The 22,581-nt window shown below is 40.4% G+C and overlaps 1 protein-coding gene across 5 annotated transcripts in view; it reads right to left on the minus strand.

Annotated features, from left to right (window-relative positions):
• kug (kugelei) overlaps positions 1 to 22,581 on the minus strand; it is a 284,544-nt gene that overhangs the window by 15,280 nt on the left and 246,683 nt on the right. For 4 of the 5 annotated variants that reach the window (XM_043411966.1, XM_043411964.1, XM_043411963.1 and 1 more), the window contains exons 6-12: positions 9,058 to 9,213; positions 7,617 to 7,727; positions 5,059 to 5,211; positions 4,654 to 4,867; positions 2,075 to 4,206; positions 1,296 to 1,467; positions 908 to 1,132 (exon numbers count right to left, since the gene is read on the minus strand). In XM_043411966.1, the coding sequence (XP_043267901.1) occupies positions 908 to 1,132; positions 1,296 to 1,467; positions 2,075 to 4,206; positions 4,654 to 4,867; positions 5,059 to 5,211; positions 7,617 to 7,727; positions 9,058 to 9,213 (3,163 nt within the window). The remainder of the gene's footprint in view (positions 1 to 907; positions 1,133 to 1,295; positions 1,468 to 2,074; positions 4,207 to 4,653; positions 4,868 to 5,058; positions 5,212 to 7,616; positions 7,728 to 9,057; positions 9,214 to 22,581) is intronic. The other variant, XM_043411965.1, reaches the window with a different exon arrangement.

A 22,581-nucleotide genomic window follows, 5' to 3' on the forward strand; every position in this document is an offset into this window, starting at 1 on the left:
ATAATACGATAAAATTTTCTACATTATACAAAACATTTCATTTCATTTTAGTGAAACTTTACATTTTGTTTTGTAAATATTACAAAAATTCAAAGACTTCCTGTTTCTGTGATAATTTTATAAATTTTAGTTCTGATTCCCTGCAAAAGAACTGCAAAACTTCAAGTCGCATAATTCGTTTTATTCTTCACAAAGAGCGAGCATGTATTTTTGGAGATGCTCATTACAAAACAAAAAATGTAGGTTTGCTTGTGATGAAACGTCCCATAAACATGTACCGTTATAGAGAATCAGCTAAAAAATAATTCGCCACGTAATTGAACGAAAGAAACTGAACGCGTATTATTCAAGCGATTCAATTTACTAATGGCTTTTTCAATAAATATCGAGAACAAACACACCTTCGTTTCCCAACGATTCATTGTTTGTAATTGTAATAATTATTTATTGATTGCAAGAGTCAGTAAAGGATCAACTTTATTTGTTTGAATGTAATCAGAGCGCACTAAAACTGTTTTTATGACGTTAGGAATAACGAGATCAAATAATCACAGTGGAATTGGTTATGAAATCACTTTTTTTTCTGGAAATCTTCAGGATACGTATCTCATAAAAAAGTGAATAAACACCAATCACCTAATGTATTTATACTCGTTGTAATTATAGCAAAATTAGAGTAAAACTGATATAAAAAGTGTTTGCGAGTCCAACGTATTTCGAATCGATTTCTACATATTATTGGATCTCTGGGTGACATCAAATTTGCGCCAGCAATATATCAACGATATCGAACTGAAGTATATTTTGACGTGATTGAGCAGCTCCACAAGTTTTTCAATTTGCCTCTGCTTATCGTTCAATAGTTTTATGCGAAACGTCAAACACAGAAAAATGAATGGAGCCTCACCGGTGTTGAAGTCGAGAGCGAATTCTTCGAAGTCATTGCCCTTGGTGATGCTGTAAATGAGTTTTCGACCAAGTGGCGATTGTGCTTGTATCGAGAGACTAAGGGGCGAATGAACTTCGATGCTCTCGAGAACGCTGTCGGTATAGAATTGTTTGTCGAATACAGGCATTGATCGATCGATTACTTTTACATTCACTGGCACTTCTATCGAGCATGGTGTTTGGCCTGAAAATTAAGTAAAAAATTTTTAATCGAGATGTCATTGCATTGACAGTTCTTTCATGAAAACTCAATGTTGTGAAGAAATACAACGATGAAGCGAAATGTTTTGATATGAAGCAACAAAGAGTCGATTATTATTCCTGGAGCTAATTAGCTTTTGACTCACCACCATCGTAAGCTGCGATAGTCAACTGGTATTCGCGATTGTGTCCCTCCAGATTTTGCTTGAGCGAAATCTCGCCTGTTTTTCTGCAGACCTTGAATAATTCACCGTGACCTTTTTTCAGCTCGTATCTCACTTCGCCGTTGTCCCCGCTGTCCATATCGATGGCATGGACCTACATTTTTTTAAAATTATTTTCAAAAGGAACAAAGAGATTAGTGAAGGCTTTGTCTTTGCGAGCTCAAACGGGAAAAAGCTTCGGATATAATTATAATCCTCCGATAGACTTTGCTTGGGCGCTTCATTCATTCCTTTCTAACGAACACAGACATCAACGTCGTTACGATCGACTATTTTCTACATCCGTATTCTCAGACTGAATCCTCATTTGAACAGGATTCCGATACTCAGTGATTCCGAGAAAATTCTTAAAAATTCAACTTACTCTGAAATTTTTCAGGAAATTCATTTTTACTTTCAGGAATGTAAAAAATTCAGTTACCCACTGTTTCCGCACATTAAGATTCGATTAAAAAATCAAAAGTTGTTACTGCCTATCGAAATTTATGATCGACCTCAATTCTCATCGGGAAGAAAACATGCAAAAAAAATATTGCTCAACGTAGGATCATAAATGGTTGAAAAATCAACTTGAAAATACTTGAATTTGAAGTAATTTCTCGATGTAAATATGTTGAAATGCTCGTTCGGTAGGGACAATCCCGATCGAAATGGAGACTGAAGCACAAAGAGTAAATGGGGAGTATAAAGGAGTGGCTCACCTTAGAAATGACGTCGCCTTTTTGTGCTTCGATCGAGACGACCGCATAGTATGGAAGATTGACGAACATGGGGCAATTGTCGTTGATATCGAGTATGGTAACATTGACAATGACGTGTGCAACGCGAGGTTTATCCCTATCGGTCATTTGACTTTTGGCCTCGACGATTAGCTCGTAATTGTCCGAGATTTCGCGATCGAATCGTTTGCCAGTAGTTCGAATGGCGCCCGATGTAGGGCCAATGACGAACATATCGGTAGGATTGAGGATGCGAAAGACGATGTGTTCGTTGAGAGCAGTGCCGAGAACATTGACGACAGCGACGGTGCTGATTCTCGTGGAATTTTCTACGATGGTGCCCTCGTAAACATTTTCTTGGAATACGAGTCCGGAGTTTTCGGATTTTTCGACGTTGACGTTGACCTGAGCGACGCTGGAGTATTTGCCATCGGAAACACGAACGTGGATGAGATAATGCTTTTTCATTCTCTCGGGATTTTCAACGGTTATGAAACCGGTCTGAGCATCAATGGCGAAAGTTCCAGCCTTGTTACCGTCGATAATATCGTATCTCAAGGGAGCTCCTTCGGTGGTGTCAGGATCGATGGCATCGACGCGTATGACAGCGACGTTTTTGTACGTGGGTAGTAGGAGGGTCGTGTTGTAATCATTCCGCAAGAATTTGGGTGGGCAATCATTGACATCGGTGACGGTGATGATGACTTTGGCAGTAGTTTCGGAGGACAATTTGGGTTTCCCAAGGTCCGAAACTTTGACGTGAAATACGAAGGTTGGCACGGTTTCGTGATCGAGATTCATGACCGTTCTGATTGCCCCGGTGCTGGAATCAATTTGGAAATATTTTCTCGGCAAATCCTCGACGATGTCGTAATTCAGAAGAGCATTTAATTCAGAATCTGCATCCTCGGCTTTGATGACGAGCGGAGTGCTCAAGTTAGTCAAAACGAACGATCCGATGTTGACACCTTCGCTGATTTCCCCGCTGTAAAGAGCCTGCAGGAATCTCGGTGCGTTGTCATTGCGATCGAGCACGTGAACGATGACGTTACAGCGAGCGGTTGAGCCGGCCATGTTCGTTGCAGAAACTGTCAGATTGTAGAACTTCACTTTCTCGTAATCCAATGGATTTTTCGTAACGATAACTCCGGTGCTTGGATTTATGAAAAATGCGTCGTCTTTGTTGCCACGACCGAGCTCAAATTGCAAGGATGATGTGCTACGAGCTTCCACGTGCTTGACGTAAGCGCCGATCTGTTGGTTCTCGTAAATTTCTGCTGCCATTTCACGCTCGACGAAACGAGGTGGCGCGTTGTCTGCCATTGTTATCATCACGTGAACGGGCACCGTGTTCGATAGCGGAGGTGTTCCGTGATCAGTAGCTTTGACCAGCAATATATACTCGGATGTTGTGCCAAGATCGAGCTCCCTCGCGACTCGAATGAAACCCAGATCGGTATCGATGGTGAAGACATTACCAACGTTTCCGGAAGTGATGGTGTACGTTATTCTCGCGTTTTCACCGCGATCACGATCGATCGCATAAACCTGAACGATCGCAGTGCCGATCGGCGAGGTTTCGTAAACTTTTCCTTGTATTATTTCGCTTATAAATTCCGGTGTGTGATCGTTGTGATCGTGAACGGTAACGATTACTCTCGCGTAATTACGTTTGGCAGGTGTGCCCTGATCGCGTACCATCACCGTCAACACGTGTTCCTCGATCGTTTCTCGATCCAAATAATCGTTTAGCGTTATCGTACCGGTCACTGAATCAACGTGAAATATCCTGAGCGATTCTTGCGACTGAGCCGCGTGCAGACTGTAAAAAACTTTTTTATCCTCGTCCTCATCGGACGCGTGCAGCTGCAATACCGTTTCACCTTTTTCCACATTCTCCGATATGTCGACGCGGTACGTCGATTCTGAAAATTTTGGCCTGTGATCGTTTATGTCGATCACGTTGACGAACAACTGCGTCCGGGACTCGTGGCTACCGTCGCTCGCCGATATCGTCAAATTGTAGGAATTTTGCGTCTCCCAATCAAGCTTCTTTGCTAATAACACGTTCCCGTTGTCACGACCAATAAAAAACTCGTCTCGTTTGTCTCCTTCTGATGCATCGATTGCCGAAAACAGAGAAACAGAAGCAAAGACGATGAAAAATTGCACCGGCGAACGAAAGTTTTGACGATTATAAGTATCCTCGTGCTATTAGCGTTTCTCAAAATTTCTCAAAATCAACATCGTTCTTTTTAAACCCAGCAACGATTGTAAAATTATTATTTTTTAAAATAAGCTAATATTTTTCAAGTGTTCAAATATTGCATCGAACCAATACTTTCATTTAATCGATTCCTTTTAATTTGACATTCGAAACGATTCATTAAACATACAAATTCATGAGTCACTCTAAAAATTGTGGCACCAAGCATAAGTTTTTCATTTTCATTCCAAGAACTTCGTGCGACATCTTTCCAGTGATTTCTCCGACATTCTATAGAGTATTGAACTTTTTAGTGTACAGTGGAAGAAAAAAATATCGAAAGATGATTACGTACCGACAATGTCGTACCAAAGCGTATCGCCATCCTTGTCGGTGGCTTGAGCAAGCGCGACGAGAAAGCCAACTTCGTCGCTCTCGGTGACTTCCGCAGTCTGATTGTTTATTCGGAATATCGGTGGATTCTCGGACTCCTTTGGTGCTTCGACAACTTGAACGGAAACGCGAGTCTGATGACTTCGCTGTGGTTCGCCATTATCAGCTGCTTTGATCTGCGAGGAACAGAAACGATGTGTCAGAAACAAGGAAATTGGACGAGAGTTCGAATTTCCGATTAAATTTGTGTAATTCACGCGTAAATATGTACGTTTTTAAAATAATCAATGAAACGTCGATTGAGTAAGTATTCTTGAGTGAGAACAAAGTCAAGTTATCTTCTGTCACCATCGTCAATAATCCTCACCATCATTTCGTATTCTTGGCCAGCTTCGAATCCACGCTGAGAGTAAACCATGCCCGTTGTCGGATGAATTTTGAATTTTCCCTTTCCCCGTCCGCCCTTAATGCTGTATTGAATTTTACCGTTCTCACCGACATCCTTGTCGCTTGCCAAAACCTGTCATCAATTAAAGTAATTAATGAATGATGAATTCATGAAAAATCCAGGCGTAATAGTGAGATAATACGTGAAGGATCAATGCCCCGATACCGTATCTGCTTTACTCCTTTTTTCTCATCTTCGCACTACTGTAACTTTGGTACTTGAGAGCAATTGGTAATATAAATAAAATGAGAATAATGATCGTAACGTTAGTAGCCCGCAGTCTACGGCCCAAGTGAGATTCACAGTTTTCTATGTTTGTTATGATACGTACATTACTCTTTGGTATATCTTCTTTATGTTTTATTTCACTACCACCTCGTACGATTTAATGTCATCGATAGAAAAAAAAGAGAATCGTTGCGACGATAAGTGTTCCTTGACACGAGAAACGGAGACGAAAATTTCGAGCTACGTAGGGCGAATCGGAAGAATAAGAGAAACGGAAAAGTTTTTAATTTGTTGGAAAATAGAAAGGAGGACTCGTAATACTTTTTGGCTAACGTATGGAACGGGCCAATTCGCCTTACAATCTTCTTCGACTTTTAGAGACCATTGAATCATCGAGATTGGAACTCGTGCAGTATTTTCACCGTACAGGGGGGTATTACGTAATATTGCCCGACTCAAACTTCTATACCAATTGTTCGCAATCTCGGGAACTAACGTATACGTTATTATTACGTGCATCAACTTCCAACGTTTGAGTCTTCCTTTTTCTCTTCATCCTCCGAGTCTTACTTTTATATTTCTCCGTCTCTCTCTCTCTCTCTCTCTCTCTCTCTCTTTTTCTCTTCTCTTCCTTATTTATCGGACGTGATAATACGAATCATGAGTACAGATATAAGTGTATGCTGTAACTTAAATGTAGCCATTTTACTTTCAATTTTCGGAGCTTCTTGCAACCAGCGAGCATCGCCATTCACATTCTTTCATGCGTCACATTCATGGATTGGGATGCAGTGTACTTTCGATTAACGGTCTTTTCAATTATTCTATTTAATAGCCGAACCCCTCGAAATCCAATTTCAATTTCTCTATACAAATATGCCATGAAAACTTACATCGTATAAATCATAATAAGATTTTATGACGACTATATAAATTTGATTTATCAGAGTACCAATGGATTTTCATCTGAATCATTTTTCTTTGTAGTTGTGATCTAAGAATAATCAAAGTGCGAATCTACATAGAATTAACGCCAGCAAGACTTCAATCTACAAACTTTTTAGATCACAATCGTACGATTCGGCTATATGCGTATTCGAATAAATATTTCAGGATAAAGAAACTCGATAAAAACATTGTCGTCGGTGAGCCGAGTGTTTTCGTGACAAAACTGCAAAGAGTGGTCTTCAATATCATTTTTCTATAACCAACTGATTGAAAATTAGTCTAATCAAAGTTAGCACAAAGTTGTCAGCCGTATTGTAGTGTTTTTTGTCTCAAGCAGCAGCTGAGTGTTGGTTGTACGTGTAGTGTGATAAACTCAATAACGGGGCGACAGAGAGGAACATTCTTGGACTTTTGTCTCGTTTGTGCCCCAGGAATTATACCGAAGTGTATATCTACGGATATATATGCTAACTGGAACACGTAACATTCAGTAATGAAAGGGGTGCACATACAGTATAGAATCACATACGCGTGGGCAATTAATAAAGGAACGTGGAGACCATGAGCGAGGGGAAGAAGTGGAAGGAGAAAGAGAGACAGGAGAGAAAGAAGAGAGAGGACACACCGTGGCGGTAATTGAATACAGGAACAAGGATACGAGAGATAACGTTGTGATGGGTAAATCGGTGAAATTATTAGTCGTGAATATACACGTGAAGGAACGCGATACTTGCAGCGAGGATATACAGAGATTCAACGAGCTGATTATAAATGCATGGATTTTCCCTAACGGGCATTTACAGGGATACACGTAACATTGGGCTTGCATTAACTTATAATGACGAGTACAATAATTAATGCATGAATAATATATATGAAGATATATGGATAAACATTCCACGTACAATATACTATATGCATGTGTAACAGAAAGCATTTGATATCGTATTATACATATATATATATGTATATGAATAAATATATATGCGGTATCCAAGAACATTGGCGAAGCCGTATAATCCCGGGTAGAACGCAAATCTAGCCCGCCCAATCATTAATTCGTATATGCCACGGATTATTCATTATTTAATTAATCAATCGTTTAATTGATTAATTAGGGATTAATCATTGTTATGCGAGAATTATAAGTATTATTTTTGTTTTACGGTTGCGTCAGATTTTGTTTTTTTTTTTAATGTTTCTTGCAGTTTTTCTTTGTGTCGATTCTTATCTGTTGTGGTTTTTCTTTTGTTTTTTTCTTTTTCATTTATTTTTTAAATTTTCGTGCCGAGGTTCCTTACCCTGAAGCAATGGTCTCCTGACACGCTGTCGGGGCTAAATGTCTCCCAAGTTCCATTCTCGAGTAAGGTATCGATCGAGAGGTCGTAAGCCCGCGAGCGGTTCCTCGATTTCTGTCGAGAACGAGATTAGAGCTTTTTTTTTAGCCTTTGCCTCAAACGAGAAAATAATTATCCCATTGATTCGTTGCTGTGCGTGTGTGTCTGTGTGTGTGTTTATCCCCGTATTTATTTACTCGTGAGAGTGTCTGTATGTCGGTGTGGGTGCCGCGTATTTTTCGTTCGTTCCGTTTAATTGATATTAATGGCTTCTCATTTCGCTCACCCTCGTTTCCAATGTTTCTCGTGTGAGCTCGGATTCTTTCCATTAAAAAATCATTGAAAATTAAACCACGCGGAATTTTCTTCACATACCGATCACGAATGCTGCGTTACTTGTGCAAATTACGCTGAATCCGTTGAAGATATTTAACAACGTTGCTCATCGTTATAATAATGAAATAACAATAAAAACTAATATTAAAATAAATACAATTATAATAATCATAACAATAAATATAATAATAATGATAATATTAATAATCTTGATAGTAACATAAGACAGTGTTAAGGGTGAATTTGTGCAGCTCGGTGAATAGGGAGTCTCACATGTGTTGCGTTCAATGTGATGTCGACGCGTGCTTACGCTGTACTTGAACGGTTGTATTTTATGAATAAATAATGTTTGTAACCGAATCAGCACTGCACGAATAAACTTATTTAGAAAAACTTGAAGACACGATTTTAGCCATTTTTTTCATTAGAATTGAATAATTGATCATTGACTGCCAGTGAGTGACTGAGAGATGCTAAAGGCGTGTACGCATCGACAGTGTGACAGTTGAAATGCTGAAGAAAATGTGAACGAATTTATTGCGATTTTGACTGATACATTTGTTTGGCTTACAAATGCTTTTTTCGAACGATGCTGATCGGTGGTGCAGGTTGAGTTAGAGAATATATTTATATCGCAGGGAGCAAGCCTACGCGGAGGAACGAATGTGCCATAATTGACGAGCACTTCTATATGTTTTGTGTGCATTGAGAATTTTTAATTTCCTTTCTCGAAGCTGTGTGCAAAAGCGGACTCTTCCCGAGGGGAACGTAATTTACAATGAAATTGAAAAATGGAAAGAAATTTATGGCATATTCGATTAATCCACGAGGGAGACAGGAGAAACCCATCAATTTATCAGTCTAACAAAGGGCGTTGGGGTGGGCACAGGTCGATCGGTATTTTTGTTGCTGTACAATTGGTCATATCGATATCATACAAATCGAGCCAGTCTATGTGCTTTACATTGTACGGGGGGGAGGTAAGTGATTTCGTAAAAGCGACGCATGAAAATTTGAGTAAATTCATTTTTTGTTTTTCATATTTTTAATTAAACTTGTAAAAATTTACCTGAAATAGCGGCTTTTCGGAATCCATCGATGCTGGTATCCTCGCTGTGTAAAACTTCTGCTCGAATTCTGGACCGTGATCGTTGATGTCTTCGACCTGAACGACCACGCGAGTTGTCGATGATAAAGAAGGCCTTCCATCATCTCTTATTGTCACCTGGAATCGATTGTGAAAAATGATCGCTGTTTAATCACCGATTCACTAAATTCTTCCCTCGTTGTTTCGCATCGATTGAGCGTGGAAGTAATCAAACAGGAGAATCAAAATATTGAACTCTAATTCTTGAATACGATTCACTTTCCTTCCGCATTGGTAAGGAGAACATTTTGTCAAAGTATACTCGAAACACCAAAATGAATTCTTTGATTTATGCCAGTCCCACTCGGAACAATTCGTAAAAAAAATTCTAATAAAGTTGATAAAAAAAAAGCTGGTGAATACGATCGGAGAACTACCTCGTTGTGCTATACAATAAAGAATAAAATTTCTGTACCACCGTCACACCTTTCTAGATTAAAAATGAAAATTAAATGATTCAACGAACCTTTCAAAAAGTTTCTATTAAATTAAAACGAACAGTCGGCGAGTGAAAATATCTGTGAAAATGTCTGCAGAGGAGAGAGAAAAAGAAGCTGAAAAAGAGGGTTTCGCTCGACTCGTTTGAATCTTTATTCGAGTGTCAAGACTCGCTATTACGAGAAGTTATTGGAAGGAAACGAGTATGTTTTCTACTTCTAGTGGTTTCACTGCACCATCCACACGTGGAAATCGATCTTCTTAAATGCAGGAAGAGCTTGTCGTATTATTCAATGTCTTGGAGGAAAAGCTTCTAGAAACGAAGAGTGTAGAAAGAGAGCAAAGAGAGAGAGAGCACACACGTTACATTTTCCATGGTGCATGTCTAACACGTGCAGTGAATTAGGGTTAGCCAAAGTTCGTTTTCCAAGGGAAGATCTCGGCTGTAAACGGTCCAGTTAGGTTAACCCTCTTCACTGCGGTATTTCTCAGTGATGGGGATGCAAACACACGTAGCCAAATTGACGTGTATATGCACGAATACACGCAGCCACACGAACGAGGCTGATTTTTTACCGAAAACTCGATGTGGAAACGCTATTAGTCTTGGTCATAGAGATACAGACATAGACGCATATACGTACGGAAGAGGAAAGTTTTGCAAGGGTAGGAAAGTGATGCGCGGTGCTTGAAACGGTACGAGGGAAGCTCAAACTTTTACTCACGCGAGTGTATACCGTACAAACACTACTTATAGGTTTATATCTGTATAAGTGTGTATACGAATGAATGTATACGTATATTGTTCACTAAAGGAGTGTTTACCGGTCTCCTCGCAGTGATTAAACCGCTGGTTTGGGAGTTTCAACGGGTTTATATAACTCACTCGAATGATCGTGGAAATAGTTTGCAGCACAAACTGTATGTCTTAAATACATAAAATTGCATGCGTTCCAGCTGCAAAGATACGTTTTATTAACTGTCGTTTCATATCTCTCGCGCAATGCATAATTTCATTTTAAACGAAAGGTTAAGATGATTTCGGAGGCTTGGCGAAGGGCTCTAAATAAGTATACTCATTGGTGACTCAGAGAGGCTGAAGAAAGCGATCATTTTTATCCTGCCATTCTGCGTTTTTTTTTTTTTTTCGTTCATTTTTATGTTAGCCTTGGCGAATGCGCGCTATTATCCTTTCTTCAAGAAAATTCTTCGGCCCGCCAAGGGCGAAATAAGCGTCTTGGCAAACACACTATTACCGCTCTTTTATGGTGAGAGAATCATCCGAGAGAGCAAAAATTTGCTCAGACCTCGGCCTACACACGCTACCGGCATTTATCTTCGGGCTTCGACGATTCGCCTCGGAGCCTACGCATACAGATATGCTATTTGAGGCCACCGTCTTCTGCTTCGTGATATTGAGGGCTCTGGCCAGCTATATAATTCGCCGGAGGAAAATAGGGAGAAGAATTTTGGAACATTGACTACTGGCGAACAAAAGGGCTCGACTCGCATCGTGTATTACGGAGTGGATCATGAAAATCGTGTCCTTCTGCTCGTCACGGAAACATTTTGGCGTCTGGGATGAGAAAAAATAAAAAATCAAATGAGCAGCAAAGAAGAACCGAAGAATGGCCAAGGTTCGAAATAATTCTTTCAAGTAGATCGATTCCATGACTGTTCGGACTTTTGCACTGTGCTCCCTCGGATGCAGAATTCGACTCGAGAAGCAATCATTTCGTTCGATCAGCTGCTCAATTCTGGAACTCGGCTATAAGGATACCTTCGGCTTTCGTTCTTTGAAATATCACGAAGGAGGCAACATCAGCACCTGCCCTGTCAAATTACAGAGCAGAGAATTTATAAGAATATTTTTGTACACCGCAAATCGATTAGGGCATTCTATTCTTTGCCTGGCACAGTTTATTCGCATACAGAGCCTGCTGCTCCTGCTTTACAGAACCACAGAATTTCATCCTTTCAATATAATTTTCTCTTCGCTTCTCACTCAGGTTAACTGTTTTCGACGAGCCAACGAGATGAGAGAACCCATTGACTGCTCCAGCACAGACTCGCCAGCAGAGAAAGCTTTCTGTTATCGAATTGTAACAGCGTGAAAGATCTTGCCCTCGCGGTATCGGCTTTACGTCACTCTTCTCTACAATTATTGCAACAGCTATATCTCTCTCGCTTTCTCGATATGTTTCTGTTCGTGTACATTCATAGGAATGGAGCTTACTCGGCATTATTGAAGTGAATTATGTTTGGATAAATTTTACTTGAAAGAGATGAATAATTATCGAATTGACGGATTCCGATTGATGATAAATTCTGTAAATTTACGAAAAAATCGAAAATTATTGAAAATCTATTGAAAATATTTCTCATGAGTGAACTTCACTTTCGCGAATGATCAAATTATGGAAGAATCTAATGAAAATCAGCTCATCCGCGTACAGTGCTCAGAATCTCCTGGATGCGTATACATTTATTTTGAGAATATTGCTAATATTGGAATATTGAGTCAAACAAAAGTAGCAAATGCTTTGAAACGAATTAGCCCTAAACGTATAAGATTTGAAAATAAAAATCTGTAAATTATGCCAACATTTGATGTTTCTCGAATAAAATGTGGCTTTTCTGCGCAATCGAAGATACAAGGAGAGTGCAAAGTCTGTTCGATTGCAAGATCGTTCTAGATCGCAGCGAAAAGTCCCTTTGCTCGAGAGATCGAGCGTGCAGGTAAAGTGGATGTCATTGGTATGCAGATTTTTCGTATTGGGAGCAAATACAGGGCGAAAAGACCGTTGGGTCTTCCCCTACCGTGGAGTGCCGGTTCCCCGCCGGCTACCGATTGGAAAACGCTTATGGTGAGGTTAAGCGTATGGTCGTTCGAGCTCGGTTTTATAGATAAACGTTATATCCCTCTCTTGTAAACGTTTGAATAGTGAACGTCGCTCGCAGGGTCAAATGCATCGTGTGCATACAGCGCGAGAGCGCGAATAAACGAGAGGGTGTAACTTAAGACGAGAAACCATCGGAGTTACGCCCTTTTGCTGTATTATTTCATGTACCGCTGCTGAAAAGACACGAACAGTGCTCGATAGAATAAGCTTTGAAGCGAAGGGTGATCCGAAAGATTAGCCGGGAGGCGAACTTGTCGACATTTTTTCTCGGTATTTCTTAAGTTTGCGATTTTTCTACGTCTATATTTGTATATGTTTAGTAGATGGGGTCGAAGGCGGCAAGAAAATTGGCGCGGGTCACAGGACTGAACTATTTCAGCGGTGACCTATATGTCGGTAATCTTTGCCTATCTCGACGAGATTTTTTCATAACAAGACGGAAATCAGCGTTGAATAACTAGTGGATTAATGCTCGAACGATTTCGTAACAAAGCAGTAAAAAAAAAGTGTACGCGATAGCGGAGTCAACGTAGCGTGTGACAGGCCGGATGATTGCGAGAATAATTTAAGAAAAGTGCGCTCAGAATTTCGATTAAATATCGATCGAACTGCGGAGGTATATGCAAGGAGTTTTCAGATGAATGGAAAAAGCTCTTCTATTCGGCCGGCGTCCGCCTCGTCATTATTTTCTTTTCACTTTTATTCGCTTGACGGAGTTTCCATGCAGGCCGAAGATGGAAAACTTTTTTCTCAACTTCGGATAATATACTTCTGTGTCAACGACAGAAAAAGAAGGACAAAAGAGATACGGAGGAAGGAAGGCGAGATGGAAAGAGATCGCGGAGCAGGCCGTGGATAATATTGACGATACGAAAGTTTGCTTGTTTACACTGTAATAAAAGGGGAATGAAATATAATAACAGAGTACTTACGGTGGTGATCGTTGCCCCAAGGTCTTGAAACTTTCAAACATATACACCACCAACAAATCAACTGCATTAAGTACGACGCAAAATCTCGTCTTCGAAACAGAGTTTACTTCAGACAATTGCTGTAACTATGCTTACGCTCGAAACTAATTGCTTGTCAACCGCAGTGTGCTATATTACCGTAAAGCACCACCAAAATCACTATGCTCCCGGTCTTTCAGCTTCTTCATAAGACGAGGAAGAGCTGTTAAATCGATAAAATATAATTACACGAATGAGGAAATTGAATTTAAATCAGCAAATATAGTGTCGTTGAGAGAGACTATTTTTTCCAATTATTTTTAAAACGCTTGCAGTCTCATTAATTTATTTTTTTCATTTTCACCGAGCATGACGGGAATAAACGACGGTAGATATTACATATGAATAATAATATCCTTGCAGAGCACCGCACCGCGCGCTTCATCCTCATTCGCTGCTGGCCCGAAACCACATCAGACTTGGAACTTATATTTCCCGAGCAATTCGCGAAGACGCTGACTAAGCTCGATATTTTTCCAAGCCCCCCGGTCCGTTTGCTTGGCCCGAATGGCCAAGAAATTTGCGGGAAATTCTCGTGAAAAGCATATATTACACACGGGCGAGGTGTATAATATATGAGAATAGAAAAATTCCTTTTCCTCGAGGTGTACAACGAAAAGCTAGAAAGCGAGAGTGCGAGAAGCTACCAGCATTATTAATGCTTGCGGTAAAGCATTGCGGCGAAAATACCTTTTGCAACTGGCTTTTATTCAGGTGAGGAATCGACCCGGAATATACATACATACCCGCGTCACAACGGAACACGAAAGAATTTGAAAAATCGTGGCGATTAATATAAAGATTCTGTGGCGATGCAACCAGGTGGCAACACGAGAGTTCTCAGTTTAAGGCTGCTTCGTGGTTAGCCACACCATATACTACGCGGGCACGTTAAGAAGAACGCGGTTTAACTAAGTCTTTTCTGTGCAAACTGAGCTCTATTTTTCTCAAGTTATAAAAATAAATATTCCTCACATTTTTGCAGCGAACTATTTCATTCTTGTCACTTTCGTTTCAATAATTCAAGAAGTTCAATCTTATTATAACACACTTGAGCTTTTATATAGATAAAAGTTTGAGCGTCCTTAATGAAATAATCTACAAAACAATTCGGACAAATGGAAGGTATTGAACGTGAGAAATGAAATTATCTTGATAAATGTCTCATGAACATTCACATTCGAAAAACGTCCATTGATACACAACTTTTCATACGAATCTGAATCCATACAAAATACTTTCCGTCCGGTCCGTATAGTCTGGCGAGATAACTCTCACCACGCACTGCCACCAACTCTTGCATCCTCACACACGCGAGCGCCAGGAATTCAGCTCTCGTTAAAGGAATATACGGTCGGTGTAAAAGCAACTAGCTCTAGAAAATATAGTTTGACCTTAAGACCACGTTACCACAGCCTCACGTGTACAGGGTGTCCAACAAGAATGTGTGGACGTTGATGGATTGGTATTTCGCCACGAACAAAGCAGTAGAACCAATGGAGGTTTCTATTCAAAGTAGACACTTGTAGTTAGTATGTAACGCCCATTCGTTACAGAAAAAATGCAAATATCGGAGTAAAATATTATTGGTTGTATGTCGACGTCATTTTTAATGGCAAATGGAGATGAAACGAAATCGATAAGTGTTTGTATCATGAACAAATCCCATCAGTCTCACGTGAATTGCAAACAACCGATTTACTGTTTTCCACACGCTTTTATTGGACCCCCTGTGCATGTGTACAATGGTCGCGACTGTGGACCAGTTCTCCACGAATGTAAGCTCGATCTCTGGTGAAAAACGCATCTATGCACTGGCGCATACAGATGTTCAAACGTTCGCTGTGTGAGTGCACGCGTACAAACAGTCTCTGAATCCTACTGGAAAGACCAGAGTCCGAGTAGATATTTTCGCCTCATTTTTGTGCAAATTTTTTTCCATCACAAATATTCATAACCGTAGAATTTTTATTTTACGCATAAAGCCGGCTCTCCAGTATATAAAGCCTGATAAAACGATAGAGTGATTTCCAATGGAGGACAAATATTTTTCATACGTTTATACGATTTGGTTGATACGAAAATATAGCACACCGTGAGCACGATTCCATCTCAATTCACTGGCGTTTGATGACGTGTTTTTTTTATCACGTAGACGCGATTATTACCGGGTTTTGCGACCGATTTTTTTTTCGTGATAAAATGCAGATTCCAGGTTGATACTTTTGTTCAAATTTGCATATTTCTATATTTTATTCAATTCCAGTGAAATTAAGGGATTTATCAGTCAGAGTTCGGTATTCGATACTTTTTATTATTTCCAGCCCCTCGAACGTAAATCCAGGCTATTTTTTGTCACTCAAATACTCCGTCGTTTTGAGCCCTCGTTATTATACGAACACCTTGTAAAAAGAGGAACATTGCATTCGGTAAATCGTTTTCGTAGCTGTAACGCGATCGGGACGCTCTGTTTAGCCTGGAACAATGAAAATTTGCATGCAGCAAAGTTCTTGCATCGTCTCTTCTATCCATTTCTCTCTCCCTCGCCCTTTCACGTCGTCTATGTAAGAGATGAACGCGAAGTAATATAATCTCCCGTCGTGAATATAATGGTAATATAGTTTCTTGGTGATATTATCGGTGCGTAAACAGCAACAGGGGAGAGCACAGAGAAGAGTATTATAAAACAACTCTTCGAGACAAGCAGCAGCTCTCTTACACAGGTTTCTTATGGTGTGTTATGAAAGCGTATGTTTATAGCAGGCAAGGTGTACATTTGCATGCAATCTTTGATGCACCTCAAGGATTGTCGAGTCTCATGCTTTTGCGATTGAAATATTCATGTATAACATACGTATAACGCGTGCATATTACCATGCGGAATATTCCCTTTGAGAAATATGTCTTCAGTCTTCGGAGGAATATGTGCTCAGTATTTCTCGAAATACCAACAGACGCGTGTACTTTTTATCTGCATAGTTTCATGCTTTGCAGCTTATCATGAGATACGTTTTTATGCGGTTTCGAATTTATCATTAACGATTGTAGGATATATTTTATAAGGCAGGAATCCAAAATGGTCTTCATGTACGCGCACGGTTGGCATGATTAGCGTAACGAATGTTTGGTTATTCGAGAACGATATTTTAATATGATACCGCAGCAGGATTTTTGCATTCGTAATCGTAAATTGGGATCTCATCAAATAAAGAAGGTGGTAGCTGCGTTATAATTTTCGTGCAGATATCGATTTTTCAAAAATTTTATTATTTAGGTATATCTTGTCAGCTCAATAAAGTCTGTGGATATTTTTAGAGTGATTCTTCCAAATGGTTTTTTTTGGCAATGTCATCGACTTCCACTTGCACTTCTTTCAGGTTTTTTCAAATCTTTTCATTTGATCGAAGATATACGAACTACGAATATCGAGCATTTAGTGTCGCAAAAACATGTACTTTTGTACTTTTGTTGAAATTTTTAAGAATCGGCTAAAATTCAAATATGGTGCAATAATAACCTTCACAGACCGATTGTCAAAATTTCAAATCGATTCACCATTCAGTTTTCGAAATATTCGCGATTAAAAATGGGTCATTTTATACGCGATGCCTGTACTTAAGACGTCGCTGGATATCATTTTGTTTACATTTTTGTTACCGACTCTAAACGGATCTTACGACTTGAAAATAAAACCAGTCGTGTATTCAGTACTATCGTGGGATTAATATTAATGAAAATGGGAATTTTTGGCCATCTAGTTTCGGATATAGCGACTGATGAAGCGTGTTAATTTTACGTGACCTTTCTCGATTGAATTGCCATTTGAACACTTTTTAACTTATTTCCTGATGAATCAATAAGATTTCGGGAAAAACTGACACTTTGACGCTCGACTCTACGGTAATACTGGAGAATGGCATTGTTGCCCCGATTACAGCGCCACTTTCTATATGTGCGTAAGAGACCTATTCGTGCAGGAGGCGTGATTATGTAGCACAGGCCGAGTGTTCAAGTTTTGACAAAACCGTGTAGCCGACAAAGCATTGGATTTCATTGTACGCCGCGGCCCAAACTTTTAGCTCGTACGTGTACATACGAAACTACCTTAATGATCAGAAAACCGTTGCCTATAGATGCAGTGACAAATGTTAAGAAATATTGTCGTTGACGTCCGAAGGCCCTAGTGCTGTTTATCAGTGGTTTCGATATTTTGAATTGTATTTCATATCTGGCTGCAGTCTTAGAGGAGAGAACTTTTTTAATTTATAGAAGATGATGACGGTTACGTTGAAGATGCTCTCCAAGGAATCCGGCGTTCTCTTATCCATTTCCTCATTGCCATCGCCTTTAGATCGGGAGCAATTCAATATTCCACAGTCGATACCAAACTCTTCGGTTATCGTTAAAGGTTCATCCCCGTCAGATGAGTGGGACCGAGATAGAAAGAAACGCGAAATTGATCTCATCTTAAATCGATTTCCCTGCAGACTTCACACTGGCTGCATGGCGTTTTTGATTGAAATAAAAGTGGGGAAAAAAACTCATTACTGACGGACAGGATCTCAAAATAAGCATAGAAAAAGCGAACGAAAATATTTCGCTGCAATACTTATTCTATCCAATGCGCAGCAACTTCTCTTAACGTATTTGATTTTACGTTGAAACGATGAAAATTTAACGGAAAAGAAAAATTGTAAAACAAACTTCTCGAACAATGCTATATGTGGAAAATCGTTTTCATATTTTCTGTTCTCAATTATTGTTGTTCCTCTAGCTCCACCATTTTATCACGTCTCCAGCCTCTCCCCCTCTCTCGCTTTTTCGTCCCATGAACTTGGTAAAATATGCCACTTTTGCATCTCATTACTCGATCTCAATGAACAATTTATATTGAATATACAGCTCCACATATATGTACGACGAAAGTGCAACATTTTTAGCAACAAAATATACAGGTGAGGAACATGGGAGAACACAAAAAGACACGGGAAGCAAACGAACGATTGCAGCAAGCAATTCAAACAGACGCGTAATGGAGAGCTGAGCGAGAGAGAAAATGGTGAAATAAAAAAAGAGGATAAGATAGTAAAATTGGAGGTACTGGAGAGCGGAAGGAAAGAAAAGCTTCGGAATACTTGTTATATATATATATACGAGAACAAAGGAGTGGAGGAAGCGAATTCTCGAGTGAGAAAGCCTCGATTGAACTGCAGAAGAATCGTTGGCGTGAAATTCGTTGAAAACTCTCTCGGACGGGTTTTCGAAGAGTGTAGAGGAGCTGACGCATTTGATACTGCTACAAGGAGCGAAGAAGTTTTGTGATCAAGACTCTCGTTTTCGTCTGCGGAACTACCTGTTCAACATATATTTATATATATTAATATATAAAAGTGTGCAATTGTCGGTGTAAGTTTTTCCCGGCTACAATTTTTTTCGCTGGGCTCGCTATATTAAGTCGAATAAGCCAAGGGCGCTGTTTCTACTTTGCGTTCTACCACGTTGCCTCACGCGGCCGTGAGGGGGCGCTTCCTTCTAACGCGTACTCGAGAAATTTAAGTGCAAAGAGCCAAACTTATGTACGTGCCGTTCGCGTGCTGATAGAGAAAAGAAGCGAATGGGAATGAGCGGTGTCGTTACTCATGCCATTCGCTCACGATTCTATTGCTCTCATCGAAACTTCTCGTTTTTCTATCGCGCTTTCTTTATTGTTTCTTTACATCGAAACTTTGCACTCTCGAGGTAGTTTTCATTGGTGCTTAAAAAGCGTATATGTTTGGCCTGTGCATTACGAGATTTCTGTTAAATTTGTGAAGGAAAATGAAGAGGTGGTAATTGAATGAGAAAGTATTGAAATATTTTTAAACGAAACTTGGCAGGGCTTGTGCAAGCTTGACTTTTGATTAAGTACTGCTCGAAGCTGAGCGGTAAGCAAGCAGCACGTGAACGTTCAATATTTTATCGCGGATAAAGTGGCAAGTGGTAGCTTATTTACTACGTTTCAATCAAGTTTCCGTTGAACTGTACAGTTACTCGAAGAACACCAGCAGACACTGCTTCGCAGACACTGAGAAGCTACTGCAGCGAGGATTAACGCCTGGGGCATTGGACGCGCTCGGTATACAGCGCAGAGTTTGGCTACGAGTGACGTACTTCCGGGAAAACTTGCGGTGTGTGCTCGCCCCGTTGAGTAAAACCCACCCTCTTCAACATCGTGCCTTCCCGAGACGACGTATTTGCGCGTATCCTGAATTTCCGACGGTGGGCCAACTTTCCTATATATATTATGTCCCATTTACCCGGCAAATCCCTGTTGTCAACCAACCCCCTATTCCTGGCCAACGAACCAACAGCTGCAGTAGCTCCACCGTTCACCTCTCGCCATCCATTTTGACCCGTTCCTACGAAGTACTCTCGCAAGTCCCCTCGAGAGCTTTTCCTCTCTCTCTCTTTCTTTCTCCTCTTTTCGCCCGTGTTTCTCATCTTACTTTTCAATCTCAGTAAGCACGATACGATTTTCCTTCTCATTTCAACATTAAATAGACCAAAGGTATGAGGTTGAAACGAAGCTAGTGCTGATGCGACTAAGGGCTAAGACGAAAATGAGGATTTTTCCTGTCACGACTACCGAACGAAACTTTTCGCTTCGGAGCACAAACCAACCCACTCGATTAAATGGACTCGACGAAAATTCAATCTCGTCACGACTAAATTAGCACGTCCGAATACTCGGTGCTGCAAAATCGTCTTTACCGATGTCAAGTCTTGTTTTCGACAAACGCAGAATACCCAGAGATCCGATCAACATTGCCCATCATTACACTCCCAACCCCATTGATCGATCTTTATTCTACGATAGAAATACAGTAGCGAAAAAGATGAAATTCAAAAGAAAATAGACTTGGAAGCTAGTGCACCTTCCTGAAATAAAACCCTCGTGAATTTATCGGTAAACAAGTTTTTCTTTTAAAGGACTCTTTTCCTGACCTCACGCTCATATTGTAAGCCAAGGGAAGCCTTAGGTCAGGACTAGCTGTATATAAAGCCGGAGTAAGATATATACGCGTCGAAAATCTTTCTGTTGCGCATAGTCGAGTGGCTGTAATGGCGGTATAACGGTAAGAATGATGGTCCGAGAGCTCCAAGTTTGCCATGTATACGTGTGTTGCGCGGATGATGTAGCTACAGTTCGACGATGCTATCGGCCACTCTAGCGCAAAGATATATATTCTTCATTACCTCTCTTTCTGTCGTCTCGGGTGGTTTATGATAATTGAACTCGTAGATAATACGGATTTATAATTACCGTTCGTCCCTCGTGACCGCGAGAAGAGTCTAAACACTTTGCTCACGTTATACATTGGGCAGCCCGTGCTAAATGAGCGGGTATCCGCAGGAGGAAACCAATGAAAAATGGACGATGGCGAGCGTTTATTAGTTCTACTATAAAACGATTCGATTTGCGCATCAGTGGCATTTTATTTGCCAAGAGAAAACCGATGATATTCGTGTTGCTTCTATTTGCAGCGCGGCTCGATTAGAGCCGGAGGAATGTTATTATTTTCTCGTCAATATCCTCTGCTCGGGCAAAGCCACGCCTTTTATTCAATGTTTAACACTAAAAATGGTGCACTCATCAAACGAGATAGAGGGAACATTTTTTTTCGAGATACTCGTGGAGTTTGATTTTATTACCGACCAGAAAGAGGCTCCTCTCTGCGAATACGATGCGAACTGCTCGACCCGTTGGATCCTGATTAGAGAGGAAACATTTGCCTCCGGACTAATTTCGTCACTATGAAATATAAGCGGCGGAGTGGAAACTGGGTAACACCTCGACAATTTGCGCAATTGTGCAAGGACCAACGCTCTGTCTTTCATCGAAAACGTCATCAAACGAGACGCTGGCTCGTTTTGTTAATTTAATTAATTGAAGGTGTTTGTACTCTGAGAACTACGACATTTCAGTCGTTCCCGGTTACACTCGCAGCAAGTACACAGCAACTCGTGTGTATATAATGATGGAATTTCTCATCCTTTCAGCATTACTTCGGTCGAGGGTTGAATTCGACGTTCCCATTAATCATAACTCTCCATCTACGACTCATCCGGTTCGCATCTTCTTGCGCATTGCTTCCAGAATTTCTGTACAATATACTCCGCTCTGAACAAACTCCGATTTTTCTTTCCACGGTAATCAAAAACGCGTTTGCCTCCTGCATGTTTTATTGGAGAAAAAGGGACCTTGACTTTGGAGTGTTTGGAGTTAAAAATCCTCTAAAATTCCTCAACGAATTCTATTTTTTTCGCATCTTCACTCATTTTTCATATACTCGCGTCGCAGTTGAGATGAAAACAAAAAAGTCATGATCGATCGAAGTCCACAGTTTGTGGATCGAGAAATATCGAAACGATTCGAATGAGCTGGTCGTCAAGCGCAGTTTTTTTCTTCGTAACGAAGAAGCAGTTGGTGAGAGAACGAATAAGAATTCACATTCGAGGTCTGGGCTCTGATAGTTTTGAGACGGAACGCCTCGTACGTACTTACGTCTGATGGGCTCCACTATATTTCGCTCGGGGAAGAACGACGAAAACCCTTTCATCCCTGAGCTTGCTGGGGCTTTGCCTCAGAGTATGTACATGAACACGATACTGTGAAGCTCTAGCTACGCAATTGGCATATATGTCGCATAAGTATATACGCCGAATGGCTATTCTGTACTGCTGTAAACTGTTGAGCTGTTAGGTAGGTGTCTGTACGTGGATAGGAGAGTTCGAGGTATACGCATCGTCAGCTGATTTGACTTAGACATCGACGTTAGAGTCAGGGGTTTATATTGATGTCGGAATTAGTCAAATTCCTCAAAGAAGTTGCCGCAACTGAAGACAGAGTCTTTATGGATTATGAGCTTAAGGAAAACCGCAGCAGAGTAAGAAGAAAAATTCAGTCATTGAATGGGGACTAATTTGCATAAGAAAAGTTTAAATTTCACAGCAGATGATCGAAACCATCGAGACCTTTTCTGGTCGATTAGCTTTCGTGCTTAGGAAATATTAATTGTGTTTTCATACGCGTGAAAAATGAGGCTGATTCACCT

The sequence above is a fragment of the Venturia canescens genome, chromosome 2 (assembly GCF_019457755.1).
Source record: "Venturia canescens isolate UGA chromosome 2, ASM1945775v1, whole genome shotgun sequence".
Lineage (NCBI taxonomy): Eukaryota > Metazoa > Arthropoda > Insecta > Hymenoptera > Ichneumonidae > Venturia > Venturia canescens.